Source organism: Vicia villosa, linkage group LG1 (assembly GCF_029867415.1).
Source record: "Vicia villosa cultivar HV-30 ecotype Madison, WI linkage group LG1, Vvil1.0, whole genome shotgun sequence".
Classification (NCBI taxonomy): Eukaryota; Viridiplantae; Streptophyta; class Magnoliopsida; order Fabales; family Fabaceae; genus Vicia; species Vicia villosa.
Window position 1 is genome coordinate 99,626,817 of NC_081180.1, and position 25,578 is coordinate 99,652,394.

The window sequence follows — 25,578 nt, forward strand, 5'->3', positions numbered from 1 at the left end:
CACTAATAGTGAATTTCCTTTCATGAGTTGGTTGCAGGTTGCATCGAACTGAGCTACCAATTAATCATATTATTTATTGTTTTTCTGGTCCATCATCATCATTATCATCATCTTGTACAAGTAAATTATGGAGATTCTAGTTTAACTTGTCGAACAAATTGCCAGAACATCGCGTGAGATATCTGTCCCCTGAGGAACAAAATTTCACAAAGACTTCCCCAGTTCAATCACGTCTGACAAGCCTTGTGGACAACTGTTATGGACCGACCAAAGGTCCAAAGAGTCAAGGCTCAAATTAATTCCAATTCATTTCAAATGACCCAAGATTTAAAATCATCTCACATGAAATGCAAGGTATGCTTTATGGTCTCTGCTTTTCACTACACTGATCTTGAATCTTGAACTGACACGGGTGTTAGAGTGATAACGTTGCAGGTCCACCCCACGTCGTCGTACTAAAGATCATCACCATCTACTCAAGATTTCTCGTCATCATCCTACACCTAATTCTGGTTTCATAACGAAACACTAGGGGATCTCATTTCACTTTATGAGTTGTTTATCCATGATTTAGAATTCAATGGTGTGGTCAATTTAGAAATCTCAAAATATTGTTGTTTTAACAAGTAGGACTAAAAGTGTGAAGAATGTGAAAGAAAAACACATTTTACTTACTTAGAAATGGTATTTTGTTAGATCTGCGACTACCTCTTATTCTTTCGCTACTAAACTTGAAAATCCTATTCACTATCTGAGTCAATAGTAGTTTGAGAGTCATGCTTTCTCTCATATTGTTGTGGTGTATATTATGGTGATTTTTATCTTTTAATGGATGGGTGTTGGTTGATTATTACTCATTACTATTTATGAGGTTTTTTTGTTTCTTTGATTTTTATGTCTATTTTTATTGTTGTTCTTTAGATGTACAAAGCTTGGTACTTCTTGTGACAGTAGGTCGTATCGCTTGTTGTATTATTTTAAGTATTTTTTTTCTAGTGGTCAATACTACTATTTAATTAAATATATTCGAAGGTGGAGTGTGGCAACCAGAGTTCAAACTCTGATCACACCATATAAATTGTTTTGAGAATCAAACTACTATGTTGAATCATCGATCACTTTTTAAGCATTTAATTCTTCTTTCTTTTTCTCTCATATTGTTGTGGTGTATATTGTGGCGATTTTTCTCTTTTAATGGATGGGTGTTGGTTGATTATTACTCACTACTATTTTTGAGTTTTTTTTTTGTTTCTTTGGTTTTTATGTCTATTTTTAATGTTGTTCTTTAGATGTACAAGATTGATACTTCTTGTGACGATAGGTTGTATCGCTTGTTGTATTCTTTTAAGTATTTTTTTAGTGGTCAATACTACTATTTAATTAAATATATTCAAAGGTGGAGTCTGACGACCAGAGTTCAAACTCTGATCACACCATATAAATTGTTTTGACAATCAAATTACTATGTTGTATCACCGATCACTTTTTTAAGTATTTAATTCTTCTTTCTTTTTCTCTCATATTGTTGTGGTGTATATTGTGGTGATTTTTCTCTTTTAATGGATGTGTGTTGGTTAATTATTACTGGTTAGTTACTATTTATGAGGTGTTTTTTGTTTCTTTGGTTTTTATGTCTATTTTTATCGTTGTTCTTTAAATGTACAAGCTTGGTATTTCTTGTGACGGTAGATTGTATCGCTTATTGTATTCTTTTAAATATTTTTTTCTAGTGATCGATACTATTTAATTAAATATATTCGAAGGTGAGTATCACAATCATAGTTCAAACTCTGATCACACATATAAATTATTTTGACAACCAAATTACCTCTTCTATCATCTATCACTTTTTAAGTATTTAATTCTTCTTTCTTTTTCTTTTATATATATATATATATATATATATATATATATATATATATATATATATATATATATATATATATATTAGAAAAAGAAAGAAGAATTAAATACTTTAAAAAGTGATAGATGATATATATTTTCTGTTAAAAAGAAAAGTAATAAAGTAAAAGAACTTTAATATAATGGTAGCATTTCTATTAAAGTTAATTAAAAATTAGTTACAATTTCTCCTGTCTTGTAATCACAAGGAAAAAAGGAAATTGATACATAAAGTGTAAGTATGCATTGACAACTCTCACAAAATTAAGACAATATATAATGATGTAAAACAGCTTAAAGCAAAGTAAAAGCCACACTATGCATGCAAAAAAAGAGAATGTACATTTAGATTGTTACATAGCCAATGACACAGTACAAAGTTAAACTTATAATTTGTAACCCAAAAGAAAGAAAGAGAAAAATAATATAAGAAAATTATGAACTCTAAAGGAGCTAAGTCACTCTTCAAGTGAAGTCTCCATTATCCCTTAAAAAAAATCATATAATAATATCAGAAACTTCTAAATTAGCTTATAGTAAGATGAAATGGAAAACTAAGATATAATGATTCCATATCATCTTACTCAAGATACTTGTTTATTTATTGGCTATAATATATGAATATGATGTCACTCTCAAGTTATGAATCAGGAAAGCATCCTAAGATATTATTAACTTGATTTTGAGATTGTAGCTCATTCTGGTTATTGCTATGAGATATCATCAATGGCAAGCTATTTTGATGTGAAAAGTAATTAGCTGTATCTGTAAACTGTGAAGTGAACAAGTTGTCCAAACTTTTCCAATCAATCACTTGTCCATTATTGTTATTATCATTGCTTCTATCTTCACTGCAGTACTCTTCATTTGTGATGAGACCATTTATGTGATGTTGTTGTTGGCTACATTCTATTGTTGTTGGACTATCTAACTGTGGAAGTTCAATGAGTTGTTGCTTGTCCATAACAAGAGTGTTTTGGTTTGATAGAAAATTTTGATCATTGCTAAAAGGGTGACTACTAAAACTTGTACCTTCATGCAAAAGATCTGTGATTGATAAAGGTCTTGTGGTTGCATAGGTTTGAATTTGATCTTCTCTGAAATATTGTGGTTGTTGTTGATTGCTATACCATGGTTCATAACCTGGCCTGTGACTTGGACTTGGCTTTTTAAATGCTCTACACACAACCCATCCTTCTTCCTGCAATAGTTAACAAGTTCAAATTATTTATCAAGAAAGTGAGGTTTTAAATAATTGTCGCGGGTCGCATAGATTTCGGCTGGTGCAGGTGTAGCGATTCTGATTACAGTCGTCGTAGTGTGAATTAACTACAATTTCTTTTTCATTGAAAAAAAAGTAAAAACGTTGAATAGTAGTATCGGTATATATAAACATCTTCTGATGAGGCCGTTTTCGCGGTAACAGACCATTTTTTTATAAACTTGCAAGAAAAGGAGTAAGAAGAAAGTAATGCACTTGCCTGTGGAGGGCCATGTTCAGAGGTTTGATGCCTATATTCATGCATAATCCAATCAGTTTTCCTTCCATTGGGGGCACGTCCTTTGTAGAAGACAAGTGTTTTCCTCATTCCTATGATTCTATTTTTGGAAGTTACAGCTTTATCTCTTCCAGTTGCTTTCCAAAATCCAGCTGCAGTGGCTCTATTAGTTCTTGTTCCTGTTGGATACTTCTTATCTTTGTGGCTGAAAAAGTACCACTCATTCTGTTGCTCATACCCTAGCTTGCATTTATCTATACATATATTTCAACAAACACATCATTAGTAATTAATAATTTATTGTATAATTAGTTAATGACATAACATGGCATCATGCTCCATAAGGTTGAGATGATAATAATATACCTTGTATGTCCCATGGTTCAATTTTGTAGAGATCAACCTCAACAATAACATCCAGATCAATTTTGAGTGAGTTGATTTTCCTGTTGAGGTAATACCCTACAAGTTCCTCTTCTGTTGGATGAAATCTAAATCCTGGAGGAACACTTGATTCCATATCCATTGATGATGATGATCTCTCCTGAAAATTAATAACCAAAACAAAATGATCAATTTTACCATTTATACACAAATTTTGGTTTCATAACATCAAAATGCATAAAAACAAGGCTCAAATTCCTTTTAGCATTAGAATTTGTAATGATAGATTACAAATACCTCACACCTATAGCTAGGGTTGATGAGATATATAGCTATAATAATGATGATGATGATACAACTTTAATTTTGGACCCAACAAATGTGCAGCATGTGCAATGGCTAAAACTGGCAGACCATGTGTGGATCCCACCATTAACAACATATAAAACAAATGTATAGGTTTATTAGTAATTGATTAGCCCTAAGAAAAGCTCTTTTTTATTTATGCCTTTAGTTGCATGAGATGAAAAAAAGTGTATTGGCCGAAAAAATTGACTTTGCTGTCACAATTAGAATGTATCTTTGAGTGCAGTGCACTCTCAAGTAACATTTGTTGGTGGTGGAGAAAGACCTGCCTGTGGAAAATGGAAAATAATCGTTGATCACACAACAACACATATAGCATAGCATTTAGCATGCTAGATAAAGTTCCACTCATCATCAACATAAGATGCTTTTCACACTAATTTTTCAAGGACATTATACTCATATGGATCTTACATATTTCTCTAAATCATATTAGCTAGCACTAGCTAGATATAAATATTGATAATTTGAAGATTTTCATGATGTTGAGGAGATATGATCATGATGAAAACTAAAACCTTTCAGACATGATTTTTAGTCAGAAAACTAAGAAATGTGATAAAAATAAAGCTATACATAGGTTTAAATAAAACCAGCCAAATAGTAATGAGAAGAAGAAGAATAAATATATAGTTACACTCCTAGACACATATATAAGAATACTCACAGAAATTTGAGTTGATGTCATATACTTGTTGAGGATGTTACAGATACTGGAAGAGGAGAGAGAGGTTAGAGAGAGAGAGATGAGAGAGATGTGTTTATGAAAGTAATAAGGTGGTGAATGTTTGTTTGTGTTTAAAGAGAGGAGAGTTATGTGTGTATATATATGTGTAATAGGAAATGAATGTGAGAGAGAATGTTGCAGATAAAAGAAGCAGAAGAATAATATATAGAGATATAGAAAAGAATAAACATATATATAGATGATTGCGCGTGGGGTGGCAGATAGATAGATGAAAAGGTTTATGTTTGGACGGCGTGACACCGAGCTTTCACGCCACCCCCCTCTTCCACCGCTATATTCTACCCTAATGACACTTTTACTCTATTTTTCATTCCATGATACACACTTTTTTTTGCATAAACACTGCTACTAACTGTGCATTTGTCTTTATTTTAACTAGCTTAATTATGAGTTAATGTGAATTTGTTATTGTTAATTAGTAAGACTATGGTTCACCATCTAGTCAGCACAACAATTTCCTTCTCGCACACTTCTTTCGAACCATTATTCTAATTCTATGGACTAACGTTGAGAAATAATGGTCATTTCTCGTTTTTTGGTGGACCATATCTATCAGTACTTTATAATCGCTTTCGACTACCTGATTTATAATTCTTTCTTGCCAAATTATCTCAATCCCATGAAAAATTGCTCACATTTTCGCCAAAAAAAGCATCTCACAACCCTATTTTTCACATATAATCCCTTAACCAGTTTCCCGATAGAATCCTTCGACAAACCTCTACATCCGGCGGTAGATATAATTCTCTTGTATGCACAATCACCATCACAATTGAGCTTAATCCAAATTCATGAATTGAGGTTAAATGTCTATTTGGTGTGCCGTCCCATTTACTTGGCACCATTGATATTTTTACACCTGGAAGGAATTAACCTTTGTCAATCTGTCAACATCAAACTGTTTATATCATCATTTGTATTAGTAACGTTTTCATGTGCTTCACCACCGTATTGTTTCTTTCTGTGGTTCTTGTTTCATTTAGCATTGATTTACCACAAAGGCTCCACTATAATTTGTCATTATAGTTTCTCTTAGACTCAAATCATTGGATAATACTGCTAAATTTAAGAGATAATCTGGATGAGATAATGTTGAATTTATGATAAAAATTATTTATTTATTTAATACCAAGTTTTGGGGGTTTCTTAATTAAGCCAGCCTTATTAAGAGTTAATTTAGTATTAACATCCTAATAGTAGTATTGCACTCATTATATTAACTTACATATAATATAAATGAAAAGTGTTGAATTTCTTTTATATATGTAATTGATTGATGTCACAAGAATACAAGAATAGATGAAACAAATTTGACAGTTGAGAGCCACTAGACCACCTGCTTCTGTTAACAAAGTTCCAGCTACATGACTTGATTATTCAGAAAGAATGTACATTTTCATATATTATCCTTAGCAAAAGTAATACTAGTATATACAAGTATTTGATGCAGGTTTCTTTGAGAACAATGCACCTCTTTTCTTATATATTATTAAAAAAATAGTACTAAAAGACAGAGTATTTTATACTTTGGATCAAAAAGGTCATTTTGGGATTTGTGTGAAGTGGGTATAAATATACATAAATATATAAAGGATAGGTAAGTTAATTTGTTTTTATATGCGTCACATAAAGCCTAGATAAGTTAGATTACCAACTATGGTACTTTTCAATGGTTTGTTGTCTTATTCAGATTGGGTTCATTAGTATAATAGCAAATCTAGTACATAACTCCTATTTTTATTTCTTGTATTAAAAAACAAATATTTTTAATTTATTATAAAAAGAGTAGTGATCAAACAAGCCAAAAGCTTGTAAAGAAAGCTTACTCTATATATCTATTGTGTATAAACATATAAAAAAAAAACATATTGTAGGCATCAAAAGTTCGATCCCCAAGTATTACTTGATCTATGTTGGCAATAGGTTCAATACCGCACAAACTCAACAAGTGTTTATAGTAAATAAACCATCATTTGGGTTTACTAATGCTACGATTCTAATCATAATTTCATGGTATTATTTTTTGCTCACTCAGTAATTTAGGCATTAAAATGTTAATTTTACAGGTCCACCCACGCGCTACTGCAGAGATATGCACTACCACGTCAAGAATTTACATCATTAATTCACCAATAATTCTGATTCGATGACGAAACAGTGGCGCCGTCTATGAGAAACGACTTGATTCTTGCGAATTTCCAAAATCAGATCTTTTTTTATTCAGACATCGATTATTGTAACAGTTACGCCGAGATGGAAGGAGCAGCTTCTAATCTTGTTTCCAAAAGTATTTTGGAATCCTTCAACTCAAGACCATATTCAATCTTCTTCGTAGATGCGATCGATAGAGATTTTCTCATGAAGGAAGAATCTCCACTGAAGGGTTCTCTCAAATCAATGACGTTAATCGAGCGGGGAAAGAGTGATAGGTCGATCTTAGGGTTCCAAGAGTAGGAGAAGATGGATGGAACTCCCAATATAATACTTTTTCTAATCATTTAGGTCTGCTACCATATCTAATCATTTTTTCTCAAGGATCCTCATTGATGATTCAAATTCGTGCAATTTGATATACCTCAAAATATTCACAGAGCTTGACTTGAACAAGCAAAGATCTGACTAATGAGAAGGTCAGAGCCTTCTAACATTCAATGATTCCGTGACTCGTCCACGTGAACGTGTAGATCTACCACTTTCCTTGTGAGAAGAGGGAAATATGTGAACAATCGCTTTTGTGTGATTCCTTGTGGAGGCATTTACAATGGCATTCTAGGAAGTCCATTCCTAGAAACGCTAGATGCAATGGCTTCTCCTATCCATTTGAAGATGAAGTATCACAACGATGTAGAGAAGCCAGTTATAATCACAACCGACAAATGTGGCGCACAACGGATACATGAAGTAACATTGAATAATCCCCTATCAACGTTTGTTGTCCCTGAGAAGATAATGATGGATGCCTGTGAATTAACCAACTTAGTCGACATTGGCGTACGTGAGGATGAAACCCCGCATGACAATGAGCTTGGTCCCTTTGTCAATGTAACACCCCAAATCTACACGATAAATTATACGGAAAATCAGAGTATAAATTCCAAACAAATTCATTTGAGGTATCACATATTCGTCATTCAAAAACACTTATGGCTTATTTGCCTTCATATAGATACATAGAACAGGAATTTAAAACGATAATTTAATTAATCTTCAAAATCATTTTATCAAAATAAACATTTTTTTAACTCGCAGCGGAATTCACAAAACTTCTCTATTTTCAGTTTAATCATCATAGCATTTTCACAAATAACTTTGAGTCACAACCAAAGTAAAACATCACTAAAATTAAGCAAACATAGCAAATAATAAAGCAGTCGTTTATCCCCCCGAGTGCTACGTATCAGAGCGACCACCGACTCGACTCACAACGGCTAAATCTTCATCAAAGCTATCACCTGCACGTTACCAGTATAAAGGTAACGGCGAAACAAAAGAAAGGGGTGAGATATCAAACAATATAAACAAGGTGATGATAAACAGTATATTCAGGTTCAAGTTATAATAATTATCGCTTTGCGGTATAATCGTTACCGTCTAGTTTACTTCACTGTTTCAATCAACAACACAAGTCACAATATCTCACATAAGATCATATTCAAAGTTCACAACAAGTCACATAAATTCACACATCAAACACATAACATTATAATCACACAAATGAAATGCGAATCTAACAAATGCACATGCATGTGGTACCCAGGGCTTCAGCCCCCATCGCCAATTGCCAATAAATAGAGGCATCAAAGCAGGCATAAGCCTTCGTCGCTGTTTGCCAATCCAGGCCGTCGCTAAAACATGCACATCATGAGACACTGATGGAATGCAACAATCACAAACATCACAAAACAACATCGCGAGGCATACGCCTATATCACAAACACGTCGCCAAACATCGTCACCTTAAATCCCGCACTTCGCAATTATTCACAAAAACTCATCGCAACATCGCAATATATCACAAGACAAATCAACAACAATAATTCATCGCCGATAATTCACGCAAACATCGTCATACTTCATAACACTCACAAAAATACGTCACGTCGCAACATTACCAAAAACACCGTAAACACAACAGTTATCGGATTATTCCCGAACACTCCTAATATTATTCGACTCACTATATATTTTTCCGTCTATTATTATATTCCTGTTCACTAACAAGATTTAGAATCAAAACTGTCACTTCAAAATTCACCCGACTAAAAGTATCTCAGCCTGTTATTTATTTCTTATTCTGCTACTAATATTAGCTCTGCATTGTTCCCAATTATTATCCCTCTAACTCATTATACATGTTAGATTAACTCCACTATATAAATGCTTTTAAGTCTATATTATAATAACTATTGCCATTATTATTATAATTATTACTAACTATTATTATCCTTATTATATTATTATTATTATTATTATTATTATTAATATACTATAAGACATTATCATTAATTATATTAATAATGTTATCTATTAGTAATTGAAACGTGATTCTATATCACTCAGGTGTCCCGCTACAGTAGAAGTAACTTAGTTATATCCATATCAATTTTGACATCCTCGCTACAGTGTAGAATACATTGTTATTCTCAATTCAACTATATACTTCTATAACAATACAACGAAAATTAGATGCTGCAGCTAAAGTGAAAAGACTTACACAAAGTGGCAAGGGACACCCGTCCCACTCCTAAACCACCATCCCTATTTTTTTCCACACAGGATGTCCGTCCCCTAATTATAGCTTCCGTCCCTTATAATTTTCTCCTATTTCTAGATTTGGTTTATCAATTACGGTCTTTATTTTTAACTCACAAACTATTTCTATTTCTCAGAATTCACAGCCAAAAAATTATCATCGATTAAAAGTTCCAATTTCATCCAATTTCACAGATAACATATGCAGTTCAAATACTACACATCAACGATTTCTACGAATAAATCCCAGAAAATTCACACAGCGACACCACAGACAACAAAAATTAAACCAATACACAGAGATAATCTTAATTCCCTAAACCCCACATACGATCCATCATATCCTCGTTTATAGAGAAAGAACCCCACCCTTACCTTGTATTCGGAGTCCGCTCCATAATTTGTTCTTCCAATTGAAATTTCGGTCGAATCCAAGCTTTCGGCTTCGCAAAATTCTTCCGGCTTCCCTCTTTCCGGCACAACTCTCGTATCCCTTTTCTTTTCCTCTTCTCTGCACAAACACTTCCACGTTCTCTTCTTTTCTCTACAAACCCTTATTTTCTTTTACTGATACCAAAACCTAATACTTCCTTTTACTTCACCATATTATTATTTTTCTCACAAACTCCTTAATGGGCCTATATTCACACCTCCAAACTACTAACGTCAACCAATCAACTTAATTAAATAGATACTCCAATAAAGTAATAATATCCCAATTATTATTTCTCCGATTAACCGACGAATTTAATCCGACTTTCCATTCAACCGCTTAAACGATATAATAATTCACTTACATTCCTCAGATTAATTCCGATAAATTCCCAACTTCGAAAAATTCCAATTAATTAAATCCTTAATTAATTTAATTAACCCATTAATTAAATTCGGGGCGTTACAGTCAAAATTAAAATGATGGTCTTAAGGCCGGTTCCATGTGGAGAATTTGAATTCATCAATCTAGACGATAATCTAGTTTGGTCAGTTAGGATAAGGGCCGACCTACCCACCATGTGAAGAAATGATTAATGAATTCTTAAGGGCCAATGTTGATGTCTTCGTTGTATCTACCCACGAGTTGTTAGGCATAGACCGTGGAGTAGTATGTCATCAGTTGAACATCGATCTTGGTGCCTGATACGTGTCTTGGAGGAAGAGGCAGTAGTCTTCTAATAAGGCTGAGGCGGCCATGAAGACAGTTCAAAATTTACTATAGTCAACTTTATTTTCGAAGTAAGAAACACTAAATGGATATCCAATATGATGTTGGTCAACAAAGCTTTCGGGAAGTGGAAATTGTGAGTCAATAACACCATCCTCAATAGAGTGTGTCCCAAATACTCCTAACCGCTCCCAAACATAGACAAGTTGGTGGAAAAGTTAATCATATACAAGTTTTTATCATTTATGGATACGAATTCCGACTACAATTAAATACCTATGTATGTGCTAGACAAATAGAAAACGACCTTGAAGACCGAGCAAGCCAACTACAACTATAACATAATGCCTTTTGGCTTGAGAATGCTGAGGTAACATATCAAATGATGATGAATAAGGTTTTCAAGGAAGAAATAAGAGAAATTTGAGGTATATATAGACGACATGATCGTTAAATTCAACGAGAAGGAATTACACTATTAGAATCTCATTATGTACTGCGAAGAGTCAGGTAGTATGGATTGGCAAGTTTCTAAGCCTTTATACCTTTGGAGTCAGGTAGTAATAGAATCTCACTTTGTACCTTTGGAGTATGGATTGGCAAGTTTCTAAGCCTTTATCTAACAAAGAAAAAAATAGAAGCAAATTCGTATAAATATTTGGCAGGTATCCGGACTGCGCCACCAACGACCAAAAAGGGAGTGATGAACTTGAGCACGATCTTGGTGGCCTTAAACATGTTAATCTCAAAATTGGCGCAAATTGCCTTGTCATTTTACAAATTATTGAAGAAAGAAGCATGGTTTGAGTGGACTCCAGAATGTCAACAAGCATTTGCGTCCTTGAAGAAGGGATTATCAATTCAATCGATACTATCTAGGCATATTGTCGAGGAAATTGTATACCTCTACTTGTTCGTGTTAGATGAAGTCATCAGTGCCTTCCTCGTAAGAGATATGAATATAACCCAAAGTCCACTCTATATCATCTCCAAATCCTTGGTCAAACCAGAGACGCGATATCAAAAGATAAAGAAGGAGACATTGACATTAGTAGCTACATCTAGGAAGCTACAACATTACTTCCTAACTCATGCCATAGTTGTCCGAACCGACTTATAATTTAAGTAAGTGTTTTACTGTTTGGATCTAGCAGGGTGGCTAACAAAATGGTCCATCAAGATGTTTGAATTTGATGTTTCCTTTGAATAAAAAAACATTGTTTTCGTAGATTTCATACCAGGGTGGCTAACAAAATGCTCCATATTTTGCGATCTTCACGGGATAGATTATATTTGAATTTTATTTTATTTTGTTCCAAATTATGCGTGATTTTATTGATTAACGGTCATATTTGCTTTTGATTTGTTTTGGAAATCCTAATAGGCCTTATTCGAACTAACTACTATTTAAAGAGATGGTTTCCCCTTGTAGTGATATAAAAAAAAATATGCACACTCCGAGTTGTTAGAAAATTGAGGCTTGTTGATTAAGAAACAAGGAGTGTGTTTTGTTTGTGTAAAATTACGTCATACGTTAATCTCCACCATTCAGTAAGAGATAGGGTTTTAGATTGTATTCATGAAATTCGTCAAGTTCTTAATATTGAGACTTACAAACATTTGGGAGAGGACATATAAGACAAACAATCGTGCATAGCCCAAAATTTATCACAGATAAATCGTAATTAATTAAATACCTCATAAAATATTATCACGGTTAAATCATAATTAAATAGAATCTTCATTTATTTTGTTACGAATAAACTACATTTAAACTATACCTAACCTCAAAAAAAAAAAATTAAAATGACTAAAAAAAACGAATAAAGAACTATTTTAAACATCGCCACACATAGAACACACCACACTCTTATTTTCAAAGTATGTTTGCTGTTCCCATATTCCTATAAACTATTTTCCTTTTTGACATGAATTTTACCCACAAATTAACATTTTTATAGAGTTGAAGAAAAATTCTTTAGAAGACTAACATTACTATAAAAATGGTCAAACATTATTTTTACTTTCCCTCATAACATTCCAAAAGATCTGATGAGTGTAAAGTTAAATCTACCTGGTTCAAACTTTTGTCTCTATCGCACTCAACAATAGTCTCAATTTATATTATTATATTGTTATGCTTATAATTTCTTTTTTTTTTTTAAGGTAAATTAATGGTTAGGAATTATTGTACTTACAGTAATCGAATAATTACCATCATATAATTAACCACCATAATTTCTCGTCTAAAATGATTAACCATAATAATTAATGGTTAGAGATGATCATTAATTATTGTTAAGGATCATCAACGAAAGGAGAAGTTGGCTTATTTTTATTAGTGAGTGGGGCAAATTTACTGGTAAATATAGTAATAAGATTATACTATAAACTTTTTAATTATATGAAAAATAAAGTATAATACTGCTTAAAAACAACTTAAGTGAAAATCAGTGTTTTAGTTTTCCTCAAAAAACATATTTTTTTTGTTGCTGCTATTTGAAGTGTGCAGGTTTATACTAATAGGAACGGACATTAAATTACAAGAGCCACCGAATTTCAAGTGTTTATCGTTTATAATAGTAATTCTTTTATAGGTTCAATCATTCTTCTTGATACATATAATGTTATTTTACTTTGACCTATAGTCTTAGGAAAATAATGTTGCAAACATTAGACCAAATTATTGTGTCTAAACTCTAATCTAACTAATCCGGCGTTAATGTTTTATATTAGGACTACAATAGACCAAGGTCTCCAAAAGAAGTTCGAAATTTAGAGGATACACATAATGTGAATATTAAAATTATATATTTATGTTATTTATAGTTCTACATTTCTACTCAGTAAACATTAGGTTTTAATTTTTGTTTTATATTTTTCTTAGAGTATATGATATGTGCCTTAGAGAAAACCTTAAATAAATGATATATTTTTTGAATATTGACTTTTTTAGATGTAGTAAATATAGTTGGGAGGAAAAAATTATATGTTGTCTCGAGCATGTTTCTTAACTAGATTAATCACCAACAAATATTTTAGACCAATGCAATGATTGTTAAAAACACATTAAATGGGATTTTTTATAATGTTTCAGTCACGGGACGAGAGGTTAATGTTATGGAGGGAGTGAGTTTTTCTGATAAGTGGATATGTAAAGTTATCACTCTAACGTCTAAGTTAGTGAGTTCAGAAGGATGTAACTTGCAAGAGTGAGGATGAGATCATACATGTTATGGCTCGTGACAGAGCTTATATATGGTAGACGGTTAAAATAGTATATGTTTGATCTGACGTTCGTCGAAGGGAGCCGTCCGATCAAATCTCATGATTGGTAGTGGATTTGCAGCTCGGATCTGGTATGTAACCCTTTTACTGAGGTTTCACCTATTTGCTAGCCTTTTGTGGTGATGCTTTGGGTTTGAACCTTGTAATTGGGTTTGTCTTACTAGGCCTTTGGCCAACCCTGAACAGTTGCTCTCAAGTCCCTGCTGTCACAAGTGAAGCAATGACTGTATTAGATGATTAAGGGTCGGCCTTCGGGCCGCTCTTCTTCACCGTATTGAATTATCTTGGAAAGTCTTCGACTTGGAAAAAAGGAGCAGAATAAGTTGTTGAGTGGGAGTAGGTGGCCTCAAGAACATGGACATTAAATGATTGTCTTGTAACTAAACGTTTTGCAATGTAAACCTTACATGTGGCTCTAGGTTCCTGTGGTAGGAATGGTGACGCCACTTAGAATACTCGAGTTAACTCAAGTGTCATTGTAATCGTGAGGTTGATCTTTAACCATTGATTTCACCTTCTGAATTTCTCTCTATTTTTTACCATATACTCGTCTCCTTCCCTTGGCTATAGAAAAGGGGTCTCTTACCACAATTTTATCTTTTTTGCTTCTTTGGATAACCTTGGATTTCTTTCATTTATGGTTATCCTTCGTTGAGCTTAGACGACATTTCTATCGATTTGTCACCTAAGTTTCTGGTGATACTCTCTATGTCTTGCTCGTATCCAACTCTGTATTTTCTTTTCAATAATGTTTCTCTCTTAACTTAATTATTGTTGATCATGTTTCTTAATTAGCTATAACCAACTTAGGAAACTCAAATATGAAGTTTGTTGGACATGTGACTTCACACACAGGAGGGAGGTGAATTGTGTGTTTCAGAAATTTTATTTTAATTAATATCAGAGTTTAAAAATATTTTAAAAAAATTTTTGAAAATATGCAGCAGAAAAAATTCAAAAAATAAAGTGCGAAAATTAAACAGGTTCAGTATAAAACGACTTAGTCTTGTCCCCATGATTTGATCTTGAGAGTATCCAATAAACTTAAGAGCTTTTAGTAGTTTGAATTCTCAAACCCATTATACAAGGAAAATGAGGTTTGTGGCTAACTTTCAACCAAACAACAAACAAGAGAGAAGCGACGAGTCTTCCTTCCAAATGATGGATCAAAGCGGTTAGTCTTCTTTATACAAGAAACTTGGAGCGGTTAGTATTCAAACTTCAAACTAAGATTTTACACAGGCTAATCTTGAACTGAGATAGCTTTTAACACTGGGCTTAGCTCGCGAACTCAACCTTGGTTTTAAATCGGGCTAACCAAGAACCTAGGAGATTTTAATACCAGGGTAATCTCCAATCTTTACAAGCTTTTAACACCGGGTTGAGCTTGAACCGAATGAATAGTTTTACACAGGCTAAGCCTTCAAGCTGAACCATGGACTTAATACCTAAATCCCTCAAAACTAAGATTTTAACGGGTTTAGCTTAGATGGATGAATTATTCAACTAGGGAAAAAATCCTTGGTGAATTTTGAAATCTACCCTTCCAGAAGTAATACTGGCTCACTCACAAAACGACTTTATCAAAAGCGTTTCAGCTAAATTATTATTGAGAGAAAGTATAAAAGAAATATGTTAGAAAGAGAGTGAGAAGTGAGGAATGAAAGCTCGCGTTTCTGGATGTGAAAGTGTGTGGGAAGGGACCTCTATTTATAGTCTAGAGGTTGGTACAAAAAAGGAAAAGTTTTGAGGCCATAAATAATAAGTCAATCGATTGACATTATGCATCAATCGATTCTTAAGCCTAAAAATAATTAATTAACAAGTTTAAAAATGCAAGAAAAGATATATAGTCGGTGCATATCATTAAGATGTTGTTCTAATCCCTTAGGATATATTTTTGAACGGACTCATTCGATTGGGTTAAGGTGTCAATCGATTGGCAAAGACAAAAACTTGCCTAGACTTCAAGTCATTTTTGAAAATATTTTCTTGAGAAAAATAAGTTAAAGAAATATTTTTTATTGTATGTGTGGTTATTCGTATACTTTACGAGAAAGCCCTAATACTTTTACAATGTATATTCATTCAAACACATTTGGGTAGACTTTCATATGCTTTAAGACTTATCAAATGCTTCATTCATGTAGACACTTTGCTTGACTTTTACTTTAAGATGATACTTAAGTTATATCCATTTTAAGTGCCATCATTAGAGATTCCAACTTATCAAGCTCTATGATTTGATTGCATCTTTAGCTGTTTTTCACTTGACTTTAGTTGTTGTTATCAAATACTAGTTGTCATCATCAAAAGCATGTCCATCTTAAATGGAACTTCCTTGATTAATAACCTGCAAAAAAATATTCCACATTCTCCCCCTTTTTGATGATGACAATGCATCTCTCAGGGAGGCGGTAAAAGAAATAACAAAAATATTTTTGGAGTGATTAAACTCCCCCTTAATTAAGCAGAAAGTATACCCTACTCCATCTGAGAGTATACTACTCCCCCTTTGTCGAAATCAAAAGGGCAAGTAAAAATGCTTTGCGGTAATATGCAGATGTAGAAAATTTAAACATTTATGAAAGAAAAAACATCACTCTTTTTATTAATTGAAATTTCTAGGAATTTAATGTACAACGGGGAAATTATGGGATTGAAAAAGTACGGAAAATCAAGGAAAGAAATTAATATTCTAAATAATATAGATGAGATCATTCTTTTCCATGAACATCATCATTCCTTGTGGCAAATTTCTTGATTCTCTCCATATCATTGGCTATATTCTGACATATTTTCAACACTTTGTCGATCTTGGTGTCTTATATATCTTCATGTTCTGCTTCTTCCTTAACCATTGGGTCCTCCGCTATTTCTCCATATTTGAAAAGAAATTTCATTTATCTGAATGCAGTACAGGTGATTCTATTGTTAGTTGAATCTTCAACCTCATCCATGGTGTCAATGTTAAAGGTTGCTAAGAATTCAGTGATCATTTGTCCATAAGGGAGTCATGCTGCCTGGGTCTCTTTGGAACGGGTCATGTGATTAAACATTCCTTCTACCAAATTTGTTGGAATTTCTTAGGTTAGCAACCATAAGGGTACGAAATCTTCCCTAAGAACACATGTGTAGTTCACATTCTTTGAAAAGAGATTTCTTGCTATAAGGTAATGAAGGATCTAAACATTTGGTTTTAGGTGAGCTGATTTGAAAGAGGCTTTTTTTTCTCCATGGGATTTATGACAAGGCTGTTTAGGGCTATAGAGTGTTTGAAGTTCCTAAGTCCTAAGGGTTTTTCAAGAGAATAGGACATTCCTTCAAAAGTTAGTTCAAAGATTCTTCCAAAATTATCAGTATGGATGTCTTATTCTACTCCCCTTACTAATGTTCTTAGTGAGGTTCCTACAAGTCTTAGGATTAAAATAGAATTCTATTACAAGACTTGGGAACGAACTATATGGTACTTGTGTAAAAAAATCCTTTAGCGGTTCTTTAAATAATTGGTGATATGGTTTGTGACTTTTCAAGAGGCTTGGCTCCATGTACCAGGGTTGAATCAGCTTCTTACATAGGATCACCATTTTGTCTTCTTGCTTTCTATTTATCAACCTAGTGGTGAACACATCCCTTATTGGTGTTTCTCTAGGTTTTTAACTTGAGGAGGCCAAAATGATCCTTGTGGCAAGAGAACTCAATAAGGATGATAAAGAAGAGAAAATTTTGAGATGCAAGAATGAATAAGATAACATACCTATTTATAGTGCGTCTTCTGATATATTGATCGTGTATTTATGGAAAGCCTTCAAAAGAGATTGTGTTGATTGAAAATAAAATTGAAATCTTTCTAGATTAAGTAAGCCAATCGATTGGCTAAAGGCTCCAATCGATTGATTTATTAAATCTTTCTATATTTTGAGCTTTTATCATCAATGTTGAGATTTGATTGCCTCCGAGCACACATTTAGCTTAGATATAATCTAAAAGTATGCGCGTCAAGCTTCTTCAATCGATTGCCATAATATAAAAATGGATGGACTTGCGCCTGTGAGCCTCCTTAGTGCGTTTTGGACCTTATGTTGAGTTTATCACTTTTTTGCATTCCTCTTAAACCTTATCTGCACCCATTTTCTATTAAGCCCTTAGAAACTCATCGTTTTGGTCAGTAGCTATAATTGATTAAGATTAGCAAAATTAAAACTACTATTTTAAAGGATTAATTGAAGTTTTCTGATGATTTCAACCTTAAAATGGTTAATACCTCAATTATCAAGAGGCCTTGATAAAACTCCCCTTTAAAGGGAACACCAATCATATTATGGCGTGTCCTTCTCTGTTTCATTGGATGGAAGAGTTGGTATAAACAACGAGATGGATGGGTCTAATACAGACATATTCACTCAACCTACTATGAGGTTAACTAATCATAAATGTTGAGACATCCTCAACAAAATTTGCTTTTAACATCGTCGCTATCATTATACATTGTTGGATAAAAGACTTTAAATTATTGTATACTTAAGAGTTTTTTGTTTTGCTCTGCACATCTTCATTTAGTATTGGCTAAGACATCGAGCTACAAAGCATACCTGCAAAATATACTAAGGTTTCACCTTTAGTACCCCTATTTTCTTGGGTCTCGGTGGGTTAGATTTTCCAGAAGGTCTTGGGTTATTACCAATAGACCTTTTCAATTTGTCAAAACATAATGGTTCTAAATGGAATATTCCCTTGCAATGTGTGCATTTAAAAACTTGATGATTATTCTTCATGTGATCTTTCTTAAGTTTTCTATCCTTTCTAAATCGTAGTCCAATCTTATTTAAGGAAGTTATTTGACTTGATAGGATCAAGTCACGATTTTCTTTCCCTTGGGTAAACTAACCTAGGGTTTCATGTAATCCATCTACTTCCTTTTTCAAGGAGACACAAGTCTCACAAGATTTATTTAAGTTTTGCATTTTAGTTATTTCTAACTTAAACGATTTATTTATTTCTTCAAGAAACCCTAAATTCACGTTAAGATATGAGTTGCATTTTCTAAGTTTATCATTTTCTTTATCCAAATCAAATATAATTCTAAACAGTTGCTTATAAGAAGCTTTAGTTACCTCAATATTGTCTTCCTCATAGGTTTCCTTTAAGCAGACAATGAAGAAGATTCTTTTATAATTCTCCCCGAGATTGATGTTTCTCCCCCTTTTCTTCTTTCAAAGGTTCCACTTGAAGATATTCTTCTTTGAAGTTTCTTTCATATGAGGTTTCTTCATTTGATGTTAAATCTTCCAAAGATTGTTCAATTGTTGAGTATGTCTTTTTGAAGGAGACCATTGGAGTTGTGTGATAGGAGTTTGATGAAGTTGATGATTCTTCAGTTTCTAAGTTTGTATCTTCATCTTTAAGTAATTGTAGCGGGGAAAATCTGATATCGAAGCCATGAAATTGACTCGAATCAATATTCCGTTTGAAATCGCCACCGCGCTTTATTTTTTCAAAGGAAAAGGGAAAAGAACAAAAAACCCAAAGTTTTGTTTTTAAAACAAGAAAGAGATCTCAGGTACGGGTGTTGATTATATGAGGGGAAGGTTTAAAGCACCCCTCATATCCGTGGTACTCCACGGGAACCTTTTTGAAAATCTGTGTGTGTGTGTGTGCTAAAAAAAAGGGTTTGTTTTATTTTTAAAATAAGCTCGGCAAAGCGTTAAGCTTTGGGCCTACATACCTCCTCGGTGCAATGGAGAAGTCAGAGCTAATGTAGTTCCGCTTAAAAGGGAAAACATTTTAAAAAAAACGAATAAACACTTTATCGTCGTCGGAGAGAAATACTCAGCCATTGATCTTGAGCATGAGAACAAATGAGTTCTTTGCATCGCAAATGAAAGAAGGGCTCCAACCCGGATAAAATCGACGAGTATGCCACTAGCTCTCTCACGCGGAAAAGATCTCATTATATCAATCAATTTCAAAATCGTGGGGTATAACCACTCGTTTCGACAATTAACGGTGTCTAAACTTTTGAAGAAAAGCCACTAAGGGCGAAAGATATTTTTAAGAAAGAGGTTTTGAAAAGGTTGAAAACATAAGAAGGTTTTTGAAAAAGGGAGAAGATTTTGAAAATTTAAGAAGGGGAGGAGATGAAGAGGCTATCCTATTGCGTAAAATAAAAGCTAAGGAAAGAAACGGTCTAACCGAAATAAGAAGCCAACACTTGACATTATGAGTCAAGGTAGATTTCCCATCCTTTGGAATATCAATACTAAACCAACATTATCACTTGGGGATCCAGATGAACTTATTGTCTTAGCACCACTTTGCATTAAGCACATTAAAATTCTGATGAAAATCGGGCAGAGTAACGGCTGTTTTCGGGTAAAATCCTTATCTCAATGCCTTGGAATTAACCATCAAGGGCTTTCAAGGAAATACCTGCACACACAAACAGACAACAATCCAATGCCAGACAGACAGAATAACAGCAGAGTAATAACAGAATAAGAGTACAGAGGCACTAGGTCCATAAGTCCGAATCTCCAAAATGCTAGGGATAGTAACCAAAAGTCCAAAGAGAGCCTTATGTGTTTTTTAGATTTTGGTTGTTTATTAGTGTTTTAGCATAAAAGTAAAGTATGGTCCAAGTGGACAAAGAGAAAATAGCGGAAGCATAAACATATGTCCAAGTGGACAAAGAGAAAATAGCGGAATTATAAACGTCCAAATGGACAAAGAGAAAATGACGGAATGTAAATATGATGAAATGATAAAATAAAGCGATAAAGCGAGAAATATAAAGAGCGGTATAATAAATGGCGGAAATTAAAGTTAGTTGTTAGATGTTAAAGATAACCATCTTGAAACTTGTCAAGTATGTTATCAAAGTTAGTAATGAAGATCGATGGTGAGTGAATGATGTACTCGGATTTAAGGTCAATGGAAACTTATCAGAAGCTTGATAAAATCATAGCGACTACACGATAAATTTCCATAATTCATAAATCAACCGCATACAATTCTCTTCCATATTTGATCTTTTATCGAGTCGGGACAAATGTAGGAGAACTCTCCATGTATCAAGATCATCAATCAAAAGAAATAAGAAGGAGAAGAAGAAATGATCTAGTCTTTATCAAGAATCCATAGAATTCTCAAGATATTAAGACTTTCATCGATCAAAAGAAAACAAGAAGAAAGAGATAAGAATGGAAACATAAATTGATCTAGTCTTTATCAAGAATCCATAGAATTCTCAAGATATTAAGACTTTCATCGATCAAAAGGAAATAAGATGACAAGATAAGAATGAAAACAAATTGATCTAGTCTTCATCAAGAATCCATAGAATCCTCAAGATGTTAAGACTTTCATCGATCAAAAGGAAATAAGATGAAAAGATAAGAATGAAAACAAATTGATCTAGTCTTCATCAAGAATCCATAGAATTCTCAAGATATTAAGACTTTCATCGATCAAAAGAAAAATAAGATGAAAATAAGAATGAAAACACAAAAGATAATCAACTCACACTATCATTAATATCATTCATCCATTTTGGTGGATTAGGTCATTTCAAACCTATCAACACCCTAGATCCAATGATATTAATGAAGTGTAGGAAGAAGGAAGCCAAAACAAGCACAAAAAAGGCAAAAAACCACATTCTGCCTGCTGGAAATCGATTTCATGCAGGGGGAAATCGATTTCCATAGTGCAGTTTTCAAAAAAACAAGTTACGTTCAGCAGGAAATCGATTTCAGCCTTAAGGAAATCGATTTCCTCAATGTAAATTTCAGCAAAAACAGCATTTAAAGGCATGAAACTTGACTTGAACAAATATACAAACACCTTATGATCACACATCAATTAGAGCACGAATTTTCCATCAAAACACCAACAAATAGCACCAATATAGCATCAAAGATGCATTGAACACAAACAACAAAGAATCACATTGTGATATACAAAAAGGATGAAGAAAATTACCAAATCTTGAACAAAACTTAGATCTACTTCAAGAATCACCAACACAAATCTTGATCTCTCAACAATTGAAGAAAAAATAGTGAAATAGATGGTGGTTTAGCTCTACGTTTGTGAGGTTCAAGGTGTGACTCACAAACTTTATGAAAGAACAAAGAGCTTTGGTGAATTTGGTAGGGATGAGGAGAGAAATTGCAAGGGGTTTTTTGGCTCTCCAAGCTTGAGAAATGAGAGAGTAGTGGGCTCTATTTATAGGATGAGAGCAAGAGTAGTGGTAGTTTGGTCTTTTTGCATTTGGTAATTAACTTGTGTTTAATTGGTGATTAAAGTGGCAATTAAATGATAAAAAGTGGTAAAATGGGGTTTAAGTGGGTTTAATGAAGAGAATTATTTTGATGAGGTGGAAAATTGGTACAATGATCAAATAAAAAGCTGCCAAAATGATGTCAAGCTTCCTTCCTTATATTTTTTTGAATTTCGCCTTAAGGAAGTCGATTTCCCCAGGAGTGAAATCGATTTCACTCTGTTCCAGAAGAGAATTTGGCGCAAAATACACTAGGGAAATCGATTTACCCAGGAGGGAAATCGATTTCATGCTGTTTAGAATGTGATTTTGTTGAAGATTGCTGTAGGGAAATCGATTTACCCAGTAGGGAAATCGATTTCATCAGTCAAAAATGTGAAAAATGCCTTGTTTATTGCATGTCTTGGCTTGGTACCTACAAAACAAAAGCCTACAAAGAAACAAAGCAATATTTTTGGTATTTGGGTTAGTACAGTATGCATACAAGGTAAACAATCATTGGTGCTTGATGGTCCCTCTTATTGATGAGGTGAGTGCAACACCACAAACAAAACTTCCAAGTGAAGCTCTTGATTAATGATTGGGATATGAATGATACATGATCTTAGGGTCAAAAATTGGGGTATGACAGATGCCCCTATTTAAGTTTCTTCGATTTTGGAGATACGATGATTGGAAATCTTCGTTTTGACAAGATCGAAGAGACTTAAATATATAAAACACAATTTTTGATCCTAAGATGCAATGCAATGTTAATGAATGCCTATGATGATGATGAAACATGACAACATTGGGGAGTAAAAGGAACTCCACTGGGGAAAACAAATGTCTTGCTATAACTCCGCTGGGGAAAACAAATGTCTTGCTGGCATAAATCCACTGGGGAAGGCAAGACTTTGTTGGAGAGACGAAACTTTGGTGGGAAAAGAAACTTTTCTGGGGAAAACATTTCGCACCAGAGAGGTTAAAGCATCACCTTTCGCTGGAGGTGAGAAAATGGGGTATCCTCTTTCACTAGGGATGAGAAAGTACGCATCCTGAATCAGAATACCAATTTTCGTTAACACACCATCGTACCACTGATGATATGAAGAGATGTATCTCTGTACCACTGAGGATAACATTTTGATTCGTGGACCATCCTCTTACTCAATAGTTGAAGGTAGAAGCAAATTGAATTACCGCCTCAATGGTTGACGATAAGCTACCAACTCAATAGTTGAAGGTAGAAGAAAATTGAATTACCGCCTCAATGGTTGACGATAAGCTACCAACTCAATAGTTGAAGGTAGAAGAAAATTGAATTACCGCCTCAATGGTTGACGATAAGCTACCAACTCAATAGTCGAAGGTAGAAGCAAATTGAATTATCGCCTCAATGATTGACGATAAGCTACCAACTCAATAGTTGAAGGTAGAAGAAAATTGAATTATCGCCTCAATGGTTGACGATAAGCTACTGAGAACAATAAGTTGCCGCTGAGAATAGGGATCAACTTCTTCTTTAATCAAGGACATGGCTTGAGAAAAGGAACTGGATGCAAACTGTCACTTACACTGAAGCGACTTACCATTTGCTGACTTTGCTGAGGAATCTTTAAGCAAAACGAACTGTCTTCGTGAAGAAGGCTGCCATTCGTTATCTCAAAGGGAACAAACTGTCTTCTGCTGAAAGAGACTGCCATTTGCCGATCCTGTCGAGAAATCCTTAAGCGGAACGAACTGTCTTCTGCTGAAAGAGACTGCCATTCGTTGACCCATCTTAGGAAAAAGTGAGCAAACTGTCTTCTAATGGAGGAGACTTCCATTCGCTGACTTTAAAATAAGAATTCTTAAACGAACTGTCTTCATGAAGAAGACTGCCATCCGTTATCTCAAAGGGAACAAACTGTCTTCTGCTGAAAGAGACTGCCATTTGCCGACCCTGTCGAAAAATCCTTAAGCGGAACGAACTGTCTTCTGCTGAAAGAGACTGCCATTCGTTGACCCATCTTAGGAAAAAGCGAGCAAATTGTCTTCTAATGGAGGAGACTGCCATTTGCTGACTTTAAAATTAGAATTCTTAAACGAACTGTCTTCATAAAGAAGACTGCCATCCGTTATCTCAAAGGGAACAAACTGTCTTCTACTGAAAGAGACTGCCATTTGCCGACCCTGTCGAGAAATCCTTAAGCGGAACGAACTGTCTTCTGCTGAAAGAGACTGCCATTCGTTGACCCATCTTAGGAAAAAGTGAGCAAACTGTCTTCTAATGTAGGAGACTGCCATTTGCTGACTTTAAAATAAGAATTCTTAAACGAACTGTCTTCATGAAGAAGACTGCCATCCGTTATCTCAAAGGGAACAAACTGTCTTCTGCTGAAAGAGACTGCCATTTGCCGACCCTGTCGAGAAATCCTTAAGCGGAACGAACTGTCTTCTGCTGAAAGAGACTGCCATTCGTTGACCCATCTTAGGAAAAAGTGAGCAAACTGTCTTCTAATGAAGGAGACCGCCATTTGCTGACTTTAAAATAAGAATTCTTAAACGAACTGTCCTCATGAAGAAGACTGTCATCCGTTATCTCAAAGGGAACAAACTGTCTTCTGCTGAAAGAGACTGCCATTTGCCGACCTTGTCGAGAAATCCTTAAGCGGAACGAACTGTCTTCTGCTGAAAGAGACTGCCATTCGTTGACCCATCTTAGGAAAAAGTGAGCAAACTGTCTTCTAATGGAGGAGACTGCCATTTGCTGACTTTAAAATAAGAATTCTTAAACGAACTGTCTTCATGAAGAAGACTGCCATCCGTTATCTCAAAGGGAACAAACTGTCTTCTGCTGAAAGAGACTGCCATTTGCCGACCCTGTCGAGAAATCCTCAAGCGGAACGAACTGTCTTCTGCTGAAAGAGACTGCCATTCGTTGACCCATCTTAGGAAAAAGTGAGCAAACTGTCTTCTAATGAAGGAGACCGCCATTTGCTGACTTTAAAATAAGAATTCTTAAACGAACTGTCTTCATGAAGAAGACTGCCATCCGTTATCTCAAAGGGAACAAACTGTCTTCTGCTGAAAGAGACTGCCATTTGCCGACCCTGTCGAGAAATCCTTAAGCGGAACGAACTGTCTTCTGCTGAAAGAGACTGCCATTCGTTGAGCTTCTTCCATTTGGAATCAAGAAGTTCATAAAGTATGAGAGATCATCACTTGATTTGAA

General features: G+C 34.2%; 1 protein-coding gene across 2 annotated transcripts; it reads right to left on the reverse strand.

Moving 5' to 3' along the window:
• Window positions 1-2,218: 2,218 nt before the first annotated feature.
• Window positions 2,219-5,009, reverse strand: LOC131613380 (NAC domain-containing protein 30). 2 transcript variants are annotated; one of them, XM_058885062.1, is made up of 4 exons: window positions 4,819-5,009; window positions 3,768-3,945; window positions 3,380-3,655; window positions 2,219-3,099 (listed from the first exon to the last, which is right to left on the reverse strand). In XM_058885062.1, the coding sequence occupies exons 1-4, from the start codon at window positions 4,837-4,839 to the stop codon at window positions 2,543-2,545; spliced, it is 1,032 nt and encodes a 343-aa protein (XP_058741045.1). In that variant the 5' UTR covers window positions 4,840-5,009; the 3' UTR covers window positions 2,219-2,542. The 2 variants fall into 2 exon arrangements, with proteins under 2 accessions (XP_058741045.1, XP_058741038.1); XM_058885055.1 differs by having other exon boundaries at window positions 2,219-3,103; window positions 3,384-3,655; window positions 4,819-5,005.
• Window positions 5,010-25,578: the final 20,569 nt, after the last annotated feature.

What these genes read in the sequence shown, in the direction of transcription:
- LOC131613380 (XM_058885062.1), bottom strand. Translation starts at nt 4,839, where the DNA reads ATGACATCAACTCAAATTTCT. An exon ending in TGAACCATGGGACATACAAG is followed by an intron (nt 3,656 to 3,767) that starts GTATATTATTAT and finishes ATATATGTATAG; the next exon opens with ATAAATGCAAGCTAGGGTAT. An exon ending in ACATGGCCCTCCACAGGCAA is followed by an intron (nt 3,100 to 3,379) that starts GTGCATTACTTT and finishes TATTGCAGGAAG; the next exon opens with AAGGATGGGTTGTGTGTAGA.